General features: G+C 37.9%; 1 protein-coding gene across 1 annotated transcript in view; it reads right to left on the bottom strand.

The window, feature by feature from the left end:
* LOC126162512 (ATP-dependent zinc metalloprotease YME1L-like) overlaps window positions 1-13,074 on the bottom strand; it is a 108,231-nt gene that overhangs the window by 72,615 nt on the left and 22,542 nt on the right. The window contains exon 3 of the mRNA XM_049919065.1: window positions 9,387-9,669. Coding sequence (XP_049775022.1) covers window positions 9,387-9,669 — 283 coding nt within the window. The remainder of the gene's footprint in view (window positions 1-9,386; window positions 9,670-13,074) is intronic.

The following is a 13,074-nucleotide window of genomic DNA, read 5'->3' as shown; positions in this document are numbered from 1 at the left end:
TTTTTCCATCTTCAGCACTCCAAGGTCGATAGTTAGCAACAATGCTGTGGAATTTTTGTCAAGGCAATTTAAGTGCTTCTGTTTTAATTAAAAATGCCATTGCCCATCTCATCACCATCCCGTACTACCCTCAGCCATCATTTGCCAAAAGAGTGAACTGTAACTTGAAATCGGAGTTGATAATTTTCCATGCTGAGTCACAGCGCAAGTGGGATGCCTCCATTCTGTGACTGAACTTAACCTTTAATTTGGTCCATCATGAAGTTTTGAAAGCAGCACCTGCATCATTGCTGTTGAACTACCCTCTCAATCCACACTCGATAATTTGTGGTCCACGAATGATCTTTTGCCAGACAAAGTCACCCCTGAGGTAATTTAGTTAAACTGGATGAGAGCCAGGAAGAACACCGAGCTCGCACACAGGAGGCAGGCACAGTGATATTAATAGGGGCCACCGAGCATGCCATGTGAAGGTTGGTGAATGAGTCTTCATCTCTAACTTTCGTGGCCAGGGATGGGCTGACGCAACCATATCTGGTAGGTTGGTTCCTCACTTCATGAGACCCTGTGAGGTCATCCAAGTATTAAACCCAGTCAAGTCTCAGTGCGTAACCTTGTCATGGGCAAAGTTTCCAGGGTCCACCCCTCCCAGATTAAAATAACAAGTTAGGCCGTTTTAGTAAACTTAAGCTTCTTTCCCCTCCTTGGGGTGTAGAGTTCTAAGTTTAAGTGGGAGAGACTGAGCTGTGTCAGCTGGCATCTATCAATCGATTGCTAGTTCGTGGTTGCAGGGCACGCAACGAGCTTTTACCAACACGAATGTGGATAGTTAGAATTGGAAGGAGCAATTCTAGGGCACGAGGATGGTTTACCTCTGCTATCAGGCACCAATAGTAAAGGGCTTTTGCAGAGCGCAAACTTCATCCTGCGAAGAAAGTGTTTTTTGTTGGCTGTGGTCATGATGGGGCTCTGGAAATTTACGTGTGCCGAGTGTGTGGAGAGTGTGAGTGCCACTTCGCTACTGATTCATCAAATATTTGGGTTAGAGTCCTGTGGCTTCTGAACCTTGATTGTTAAAGTTATAGTGCTATGACTAGTTCACCCTTCCCAGAAGATCTGCTGTGTTTGCAGTTTATGGGGGTTCAGACCAATAGGATTGAAGCAACTCCGTTTCATTATGGATGTTAGTCACACATGTTTGTGAAATGTGTAGAAGCTGCATGGTCTGTGTTACAAGGCTACTGGAGGTACATTAATCAGAACTGCCTGCTTAAATTGGTTACATTTCGAGTGGGTCCCCATGGACCACATTAAGGACTGAACTGTGTTTTGTTCTTCCTTTTAAATACAGTGAAGACTAATTTAATCAGAGTTCCTTTTCACTGTACTCATTTTTGTTAAGTATTTGTAAAACATTTTGGTGGGGTTGTTAGTTGACTCACCCTGAGATTTTCTATGGTAAATTCTGCTGACATAAGAATGTACTTTTCCACATTATTTATGGCTAGTGACTTACTGCAGAACATGTTAGGAGTCAGCGAGTTTGAATTTTCTTCCATTTCAAAATAGTGCACAATGACTACTCCTGTTGCATAATTAGTACAAGTAAGTGATTGACAATTAAGCCTTATTGATTTTTTCCATTTCTGTAATCAGAGTGCTACCTAGTTGTCCAGTGCTTTGTTGATTATCGCCATATTCAATGATTGGGTAGATGGTTGTTCTTTACTTATGTATGGCTCTTAAATGGTAACATAATGAAATATGTGCCACCCTTTGCAAAGCTGTACACTGTTACTAGTTTTCAAAGGTTAGTTCTTAGTCTGTTGTAGTTCACATTGTACTGGACCTGCCTCATCCACCAATACATCCATGGAGATGAGTTCATACCACCCACTCTGTTCGTCAGGTTATCCCACTTGTCATGGGATTGAATTGTATCTCTTGATGCAATAATTTACCAACAGCCATATGTATTGCATAAATTTATTTTATGAACTTCTTATGTGCTACCAGTTTCGGCATTACATTGATGCCGTCTTCAGGCCCCTGTACAATGAGTAGAACAAATGTACTATTATAAAAAATATAGAATATACGTTAACAATTGACAGGTATCATGATAAATATGTAAGTGGCCCAAAAAGACATATTGTATATCATTAAAACTATATGCAACATTAGGGCAAATATGCTTCTGCCTATGACATGCTGTTGTTAATATTTTTCACTGTTTTACTCGAATATAGCACGGTAGGTGAACACACGTATACGCTATTATTCATAAATCCATACCACACAGTTGCAATAGGCCATGCAGCGCAACAATCAATGTACTGAATACAATCATATGTCCAGTGGAAGAGAGAGAGAGAGAGAGAGAGAGAGAGAGAGTGTGTGTGTGTGTGTGTAAATAATAAAAAATTAAAATGCAAGAAAATGTGACATAACCATGTCAAAATATATAAGTTACATGTGTGTAGCCTAGGTCATACTATGTGTGGTACGACAAATAGCTGCCGCAATATTAACGATAAAAAGCATAAAAGAATTTGTCTTAATAAACCCAATTGCATTCACGAACTAAACCAATGCAATCGTACTATAGAAAACCATCAAACACCTGGTCACCGTAGGCACATCGTTAGAACCCCTATGTTAGACCACTCCGTGCTGTGCTGAGGATTAATGCAACAACAGTATCTGCCTTATATAGTCATAGTTACAAAGAAGATTCTCTATCTCTGTATATCAAAAATGTCTATCTCCCTACATATATGTCCTATACAATTATGTAGGATTATACCAAGTGGAATCGAACGAATAAAAGGAAAGGAAGAAAAAGAAAAATATAGGAGGCGGCCTATAAGTCCGAACATAAACCTCAAAATGAAATGTATACCATCTCTAAGACTAAGGGTACCACCTTAACCATGTCAAATCATTCTCCAGGCTGCATTAAGGCCAGGTGTAGTAACATATGAGATGACTATCAGATTCTTAAGTACATAATCCAGTGTCATCATATTCTGTCTAATGACCTTAATGAGTTGGAAACTGTCTGCATGGGTCAAAATGTCATAGCACCTAAAACCTGGTAAAAATATTTGACTAGCTAAAATAAAACAATAACGAATTTACACCCATCAGCGAAGTGTCAAGAAAATGCAATGTTACATCAAGTATAAAACTGGTTAAGTGTCAACTCAAGAGTGCAAAGACAGGTGAACAATACAGTAATCCAAAGCGGTTGGAAAATGATGTTGGACACATTTGCAAGTTATGGCAGTGGACAACTTCCACAGGTGGGGAAAAAATGTAGTATTGACCCATATGTGCCTTATATTGGAAAATATCAAAATAGTATCTAAGTATGTGACGTAAAATTCCAAAGTATAATACTGAAGTCCCCATGATCATTGGTATTCAAGTATTATAAGTATCTCATTTGGAGATGTATGGCAAAATTGACCTAACAATATCTATGAGAGTCTAAGTAATTTTGCTGGTACATCACTGATGACCTGGACTAACAAGTTAAAATATAAGTCACTGCCTTTTTATGCATACTTTATCATTAAATCTTGACAGGGTACCGCATATAACGCTGTGTCTGTAAACTGTTCATCCATCCTAGATACCAGCTAACCACATACTCACTGTGGTAAATGCACCCTTATAACTAAATTGTAGTAAGGTTATAGGAACAAGTAACAAGAAAATTTTATCAGAAGTAAGTCTAAAACATCATCTTTAACGTTACCATATAGCTGTAAAGACTCACTGGCCTCAAATGTATCAACATCTACGAGTCAAAACTAAAAATATAAAAAATATGTGAACTTCAGATAACAACCCCATAACTTTGGTGTTGATGGCTACCTACACCTTAGTTTAAACCACTAAATATTGTCCATCCTGTCACTTATATCTACATCAGGTGTTGCCGTGATATTAAAAGTTAATACTCGCATTTACTAAGATTCATATGGGAAGAGGTTGACAGACGAAATGCAAATATTGCGTAACCCTACTGCCCAACATGCCAGAGAGGTGTCGGAAATAACTGAACACAGTAAACATTACGAAAAAGCTGTATGAATAACCACCGCCTAAAAATTTTTTTGTATCGGGTGAGATATTTATACACCAGAATCTAGCTCTCACGCTACTTATAACCTTTCACGCACCTTCTCTAATACATTACTACAATATTATGATGAATAATCAAAGAAGAACATAATTAGCGTGTTACAGAGTAAAATATATCACTCACCACATGTCAGTCTTAAAATCGCTGTACATGGAAGGAGCAATATAACTGGATCCGTGAATCAAATCTAAAATACAAAACAGTGGGATAAATGATAGAGTTTCAAGAAGACATCAGCACACTACATTTCATGCTCGACATACCGTTATGCAACAGCTCTTGGTGGCCAGGCGACACAGACTGAGGCGGTTTGCAAACATCGATGTGTTTTGACATGGTTATGTCACATTTTCTTGTATTTTAATTTTTTTATTAGTTAATTATATATATATATATATGGATATATGATTTTATGCAGTACATTGATTGTTGTGTTGCATGGCCTATGAAAGCAGTGTGGTATGGATTTATGAATAATAGCGTAGACGTGTGTTCATCTACCGTGCTATATTCGAGTAAAACAGTGAAAACTATTAACAGGCAGAAGTATATTTGCCCTAATGTTGCATATGGTTTTAATGATATACTATAGGTCTTTTTGAGCTACTTACATAGTTAACATGATACCTGTTAATTGTTAACGTATGTCCTATATTTTTTATAGTAGTACATTTGTTCTACTCATTGTACAGGGGCCTGAAGATGGCATCAATGTAATGCTAAAACTGGTAGCACATAAGAAGTTCATAAAATAAATTTATGCAATACATATGGCTGTTGATAAATCATTGCATCAAGAAATACATGCCAGCCGTTGTACCAAGTCCATAAGGAATCAATGAAGATTGAATTGTATCTGTACTACTTCTCCAGGTTCTGAACTTACATCACCAATGGATGTGACACACTGCTTGTGTTACTGGTACCAAACTGACTGCAACCATTTAAGATGTATTTAAAACCCAACTGAAAATTTTTGTAAATATTAAGGTTTTGACTACTAATATGCTGACTTCAGACATCTGACAATGTTTGACAACTTGCTTATTTTCATAATTGTTTAAAAGATCTTTTGATGATGTCAATTGCTAATATCATTACATCAGTAATATTTGACAAATTGTTTAATTTCTTACTTATTTTTAAAAGCTATTTTACTGACTCATAAGGTTGCTGACTTTTATTTAAATAAAATATTATGCCTGTTTCAACTATGAATGCTGCTTTCTTGCCTTCTGGCCCAGCCCTACCGCTCAACAGCCTATTAAGCTGCTTTAGGGTACCTACACCCAGTTCATACTACACATCAGAGGCTGCTACTCAGGTTGCTGACTGTGTGTGGGGTGCACATTTTATTTGACAGGCATCTCTCCATCCAATCCAGATATCGATAGCTGTATGAAAACGAGAAGCATCACTGTAGAATCAGAAAAAAAGCAACCCACAGGTGATAGTATTAAAATACTAATGGTAAACTGCCGAAGCATTGCAACAAAGTGCCAGAGTTTGAAGAGGTAAGTGTACATTGAAAGGATACGCAAATCGTAAATGGAGGTGGTGTATTTGTCGCAGTAGACAAGAAACTCAAATCCATTGAAATATAAATTAAAGCACATGTGAGACTGTTTGGGCGAGATTCAGTATCAGGTGTGGGCAAATACTAAATGCCTTCTCTGAAAACTACCTAGAACAGGTAGTTAGGAAGCCCACTCATGATGGAAATATATTGAATCTAATGGCTGCAAATCGACCTGACCTCTTTGGGAATGTCCATATAGAAAGTGGCATCAGTGGCCATAATGCAGTTGGGGCAACAATAATTGTAGAAATACAACGAACAATTAAAACAAGCAGAAAGACTTTTATGTTCAGTAAACTCAATAAAAAATCTGTAGTGTCATACCGCGATGAGAAACTTGATACTTTCAGCACAGGGCAGGAGCATGTAGAGGAATTCTGACTCAAGTTTAAATTAGTAGTTGATCATGAACTGGATAGTTATGTATACACTAGAACAGTTCATAATGGGAGGGAACTTCCACGTAGAGAAACTTCTAAAGAAACAGAGATTACTGTGTAATAGGTGTAAAATGAAGCTTAGGGCTATAGATCGAGAGATGCCGAATGGAACACATTTGGCCGTCAAGAGAGCAATGCGTGATGCCTTCAATAACTACCATAGCAGAATACTATCAAGTGATCTTTCATAGAACCCAAAGAAATACTGGCCATACGTAACGGTAACGGCTGTTAGTGGCACCAAAGTTACTAAAATCCAGATGAATTGCCCCAATTTAATCCTTGTAGCACTGAAACAATGAATGAAATAAGTATTAGCGTCAGTGGTGTTGACAACCAGCTGAAATTGTTAAAACTGAACAAAGCTCCAGGGTCCTACTGAATCCCTGTCAAATTCTGTACTGAATTTGTGGCCGAGTTAGCCCCCTCTTCTGATTATATTCTATCATAGATCTCTTGAATAAAAAACCATGCCCCGTTCTTGGAAAAAGGAACAGGTCACACCCATCTACAAGAAAGGTAGTAGAAGTGATCTGCAAAACTACTGTCTAATTTCCTTGACATCAATTTCTTGTAGAATCTTAAAACATACTCTGAGCTCTAATATGATGAGGTACCTTGAATAGAATGACCTCCTCAATGCCAACCAACATGGATTCCGAAAACACAGAATATGTGAAACCGAACTCACTTTTCTTGGAAGACATAATGAAAGCTTCGAATCAAGCCAAGTAGATAGATGCTGTAAATCTTGATTTCCGAAAACCACTTGACTCAGTACCACACCTACACTTATTACCAAAAGTATGATCATATGGTGGTATCAAGTGAAATTTGTGACAGGGCTAAGGATGTTTTGGAGGGATAGTACAACATGTTATCTTGGATGGAGAATCATCGTCAGATGTAGAAGGAACTTCAGGTGTGCCCCAGAGAAGTAGGCAGGGACCCTTGCCATTCATGTCGTTCATTAATGACCTTGCAGACAATATTAATAGTAAAATAAGACCTTTTGCAGATGATGCAGTTATCTACAATGAAGCACTACCTGAAAGAAGCTACATAAACATTCAGTCAGATCTTAATACGATTTCAAAGTGGTGCAGAGTTTGGCAACCTGCTCTATATGTTCAGAAATGTAAAATTTTGCACTTCACAAAACGGAAAAATGTATCCTACGACTATAATGTCAATGAGTCACTCCTGGAATCTGCCAACTCATATGTATATCTGGGTGTAACACTTTGTAGGGATAAAAAATGGAATGATCACATAGGTTGAGTCGTGGTTACAGCAGGTGGCATACTGCAGTTTATTGATAGAACACTGGGAAAGTGCAATCAGTCTACAAATGAGATTGCTTAAAAATCACTTGTGCAAAAAGTTCTAGAATACTGCTCAAGTATGTGGGACCCCTACTGGATAGGACTAACACAGGGATACTGAACGTATACAGAGAAGGGCAGTTCGAATGGTCACAGGGTTGCTTAATCCGTGGAAGAATGTCATAGAGATACTGAAGGAACTGAACTGTAAGACTTTAAGATAAATGTAAACTATTCTGAAAAAGTCTATTACTTAGGAATATGCTACAACCCCCTACGTATCGCTCTCATGGGGATCAATAGGATAAGATTAGAATAATCACTGCACACACAGAGGCATTCAAACAATCATTCTTCCCGCATTCCATATGTGAATGAAACACGAAGAAACTTTAATAACTGGTACAATGGGACGTATCCTCTGCCATACACCTCACAGTGGTTTGCCGGATATAGATGTAGATGTAAATGTGTATTTATACTTAAATGTTTTTGTTGCTATTATTTAATGTTGATAGTGTTAGTCAGACTGTCCATACATAATTCGACAGTGAAAGTTAGAGTAAGGTTCAGTTACCTGTTCTTGAAATATTTGTGCTCCTAAAATAAGTTGTGGTACTTGAGTTAAACTATAACATATCCAGGGCTGCTACATATATTTCAAGATCTGTGCAATGCGAACACGCTCTGACAGTCAATGATGTTAATGAGATGTAGTTTGCTCCTATAATTACTTAATATGAAGGCAGTTATTTTACCTTGTGTTAAACATTTGGTTGAAATTAATTTTGCCTAATTTAGGCTGGTTCAAATCCCACAACAACTCCCCCCCTTTCCTTTAAATACTTGGCTGACATAGAAAATGTTATAAAGTTCAATTTCCCTTTACATTAGGACACAATAACAGTGATTCAGGGTAGTATCTTTAATATCAGTATCCCCCTTGGAGTGTTACACATGCTTCTATCCACAAACTCTAGCATTTCTCCAGTTACCAATCCATTAAATAATACTTTAACTTTATTAAACTATCTATAATTTCTTTGCACCACCACACATTCTTCTTCTACTAAACTACACTCCATACTTTGGTTTAACACTTGGCCACTTCTCCTGCACTTAATGTCTTAATCTATAATACTGCATTTCTTTTTCTTCATTCTTCTGTTTTCCAATTTGTATTTTATAACCACCAATCTCAATTCAAATCTGCCAATATGGTATGACCTGCAGTTCACTACAAGGTTCCTAAATCATTACTGAACCAAGATATAATCAAACTTATTTTTTCCCTTCCTTTTTTTGTAATGGAAAGAGGTTTTATCATTCACTGTGTAACAACTGGATCACGTTTCAAAGCTATATGAACGGAAACTTGCTGGCAGATTAAAACTGTGTGCCCGACCGAGACTCGAACTCGGGACCTTTGCCTTTCGCGGGCAAGTGCTCTACCATCTGAGCTACCGAAGCACGACTCATGCTCGGTCCTCACAGCTTTACTTCTGCCAGTATCTCGTCTCCTACTTTCCAAACAGTTGGTAGAGCACTTGCCCGCGAAAGGCAAAGGTCCCGAGTTCGAGTCTCGGTCGGGCACACAGTTTTAATCTGCCAGGAAGTTTCATATCAGCGCACACTCCGCTGCAGAGTGAAAATCTCATTCTATATAAACAGTTCCATGCTGAAATGTGGCGATTTATTAAGATAAAATTTTAGAAGAGGCTGTTGCAAATATATTTTTGGCAATGATCACATGAAATGAGTGGCTATACTCCAATAAAATAATACTTAACATGTAATTTAACTGTCTGGTTATCTTTCACAATGTGAGTTTTTTTCTATACAATACAAAGTAAGTGAAATCTCAGACAAGTTTTAGGTTTTCTACTTACCAAAAACAAGTGGATTACGACAGTAATGGCTCTGTAGTATACTTCTGTGGAATTTAGTTGAGACGGCAATGTTTGGAAAAACTGGAAAACTGTTAACAAGTGATCCATGTTTATTCTCATAAAATGAGTCTGCTGATTTATATGATACCAGCCAAGGCAATGATTTTGTTCTGGAAGGTCTCCAGGATAAATTTCTGCTATTAATTTTGGCACTTCCATCGGTCACAGATATTTTTAAAGATGAAAAGTTTTCCAATATTGATTTAGAACAGTTTTTGAGCACCTATAGAAAAAGAAAAGATAGGTGATTATTTTAAAATATTTTTGTCCAGAGCCAAACTGAATTACATTACTGATTTAAATGTTATTAAATAGGCTATGTAACCACACATATGTTGGACATGTTATTCTTACTTTTTGCAGCATATTATACATTATTTTTATCGAATAATCAGAACTAAAAGCTGAAGCAAAAATCAGAAATGTCAATAAAATAAAAAGAAAAAGCACAGGAAAATTAAATCAAGTAATTACATCACTTGACAAGAGAAACTGGACTGACAGAAATAAGAACTATGACAGCATGACTAAACAAGATGAATTTAAAATAAAAATACACTATGAACATCTACAGTAATAAGACACTTTATATCAACGCAGAATTAAGACATTACCAGACTCTAATCCGCCTTGAAGCCTTATACGCAGCCTAAAGTCTAAAACCCTGTATGAACAAGATTACTTAGGAGTCTAGAACTTGTGGAATGAAGGATATTCTGGAGGATATTGGAACCTCAAAGAAGAGCAGATGGGTCAATATAGAAGAAGAGTGAACCAAGAACTGTACCCAAATAGAGAAGTCTCAGATATCATCAGGAAAAGAATTATGTTCATTAAGACAACTTCTTAGAATGGACCACAGGAAGAGCACACACCAGGTGTTGAAGTTGCTTGTGAACAAGAGGCCCACAGAACCCTGAATAAAAAAAAAAGTACAAAGTGATCTGGAAGAAATAGGAATAAAACTGGGTAACTTTAAAATCTAAATTTGCAGCTGTGATAGGTTTCCATGACAGAGCTACATCCAGGACAAAAATCATCATAAACAGGAGAATGAAGAAGCAAAGTACGAAAAGGAAAGAATATTAGATGAAGATGAAGACTATAAACTCATTCAAATTAACATGATCCTCAGACGGCCAAAACAAGATTACCTGATTGTCGTTTCAATACCATTAACAATACAAAAACATTCACTTACTCCAGAAACAAAGAGGGCATTCATAATACTGACTGAACATCTTGTCTTAATCTTATGTGGCTCAGTATTATTCCTAGTGATGTGAAGTTCATTTTAGACTGCAAGAACGATGAAGAGGTGACATCTGTATTTACTATCCTGCATCAAAACGCAACGTTCTTTTGTGTGGCTGTCCTGATGAGAGTTATATGTGTTGGTGGCTATCCACTGGGGGCAATCAGGGAAGTTTATTAAAAAAATTTTGACTTGATTTCTTTGGTTAAGAGTGTTGCTTGCTGGTGGAATGCTCACACAGCTCGCTCACAGTACCAGTCAGTGTTGCTGGGCTAGCATCATTCTAACAGATAAAGACTGGCAAAGAACAGGCACTTCATGAATGTCACCTGCAACCATTGACCAATGAGAGCATAGCAAACTGCTCAGAGTTCTGGGCACAGATGACCTAAGCCTCTCTCCCAACTTGACATGAAGTCTTTCCCTCCTGTCCTGCGATCCACTCGACACTTACGTCATAATGGTCCATCATCCCTGGGTGCTGAGATGGTTCATCCAGGAAATGGCTTCAAAAAACTGTAAAAACAGATGCAGCTGTGTGCGTGCATCCTGACTTAACACTAGCAGCTCTATTGGCAGATGACAGCTGCGGAGGGATGTATTATGACGGACGAGCTTGGTGGCATGGTCAGTAGGTTGCGGCACCCTTGACATGCAATGCCTGATTGAGCTCAAAGCATGAGAAATCCTGAGTGCAAGTCAGCCAGCCTGAGGCTCTGACCATGTGCTGCAAAAACCCAACCAGCTGAGTGGACTTGGGAGATAGCCACTAAGGCCAAATTGATAGAAAATATGAAATATGGGAAATTATAAATAAAAACCAAATCGGTGACAGAGAAGCCAGTTATATGGTTCTGAAGATGAAAATCAGACAAGGGTACGAGTGAAGATGTATCCTCGTTACAAGATTTAGCTTACAAGTTAATAAATGTTAAATGTTGTAGGTATAAAATAACCTTCAAAAGTTAGTAACTTATTAACACTTTAAGTGATTCACACACAAAAGCAGTGTCAGTGGGTAGGTCCCAGTGACTAATATCTAACAGTTTTACTTGATTTTCAGTGAATATTAGATATTTCAAATTACAGGGTAGACTGTATATTCCATGCATGAAAAAGTGAATTCTCTAACAAATAAGACATGAAGTAGTGAAAGTACAGAAAAAAGCATTAGTAAATACATGCAAGTAAAGATGTATGACAGTAATTAGTTTGTCTGATGTTTATTAATGTTGTAACAACAAAAAATAGCACCCATATGAACAAAAACACCACCATTAGAGCTATACAAAACATGTAGAAGTGAAAAGCTGAAGAAATTCACGTCCATATTCATGTGTGACATTTATAACATAAATTTATAGTTTAGGCATGCTTTTGGAAGTCTGAAGGGTGTTGCTTGACTCACATCAGTGCAAGTCTATAAGTAACATTTAGGATTGGTGCAATGGATGTGTTGGTTGGCTCTGGACAGTGACGTAGCCAACAATTTGGAATACAATCACACATTAAGAGGCCCTAAGAACAGTGCATTGTCTTACTTTTATTCAATTCTTTTTATTTGTGCAGATGCATGTGGAGGTTCACATATCAATCTTTAGTGAAAGCAACAGTCATAAACAACATTTGACAAGAGATCAGAAACAAGAATAGTGCTATGATTCATTACCATTTTACATTCCCTAAATTACTCCATTAGGTTGCAGCCTAATTATGCAATAAACCTGAAATCTTTAACACATTTTCTATTGATTACTAAAAAACTGCCCACACATGTCCACTTTCTGATTGGCCTTTTCCATCCTGCCCATCTGGTTTTGGTAGAGTGGGATAAGACACACAATCGGATCTAGTCACTATCCCATGTTCATGGCTGGGTGCCGCTATGAGAGTTTTGTTGGCAGCTGGAAACTATAGTCTCCTAGACAACAATTAGCCCTTGGTTGCAGCTGGCTCTTGTCCACCTCGCTGCCCGATGCTGGGCTGATCTTGCCACCACTGCCCATTCTACTGTCATCCCTTTAATGGTTCAAGCATCAACACCGGGGACATCATTGCCTCACCTTCACTGTTTCCACTTGCCACTTTTGCCCTGTTGCTGATGACTACACGAGGAATGCGGCGCAGAAGATCAGGAAACTGTTTTCCTTGAAGGCATCATTTCTCATTTTTGATCTGATTATACCATCGTTAGTCATCAAGTTCTGGGTCTCTTTGTTTGTAACCGCACCTCTGACACACTGCCAGCAGTAAAGTTGATGGCTGTAGAGATGACTCTGTTAGGGCTCTGTAGTAGTAATAGAGAAATTCAGACTTAGAAATTTGGAGTTGCAAGAGAGATTTGAATGGGTGCAGTTGCAAGCAACTACGTCA

The sequence above is a fragment of the Schistocerca cancellata genome, chromosome 2, assembly GCF_023864275.1.
Source record: "Schistocerca cancellata isolate TAMUIC-IGC-003103 chromosome 2, iqSchCanc2.1, whole genome shotgun sequence".
Taxonomy (NCBI): Eukaryota; Metazoa; Arthropoda; class Insecta; order Orthoptera; family Acrididae; genus Schistocerca; species Schistocerca cancellata.
The sequence above is the reverse complement of the archived record's forward strand: the minus strand, read 5'-3'. Positions and strand labels throughout refer to the sequence as shown.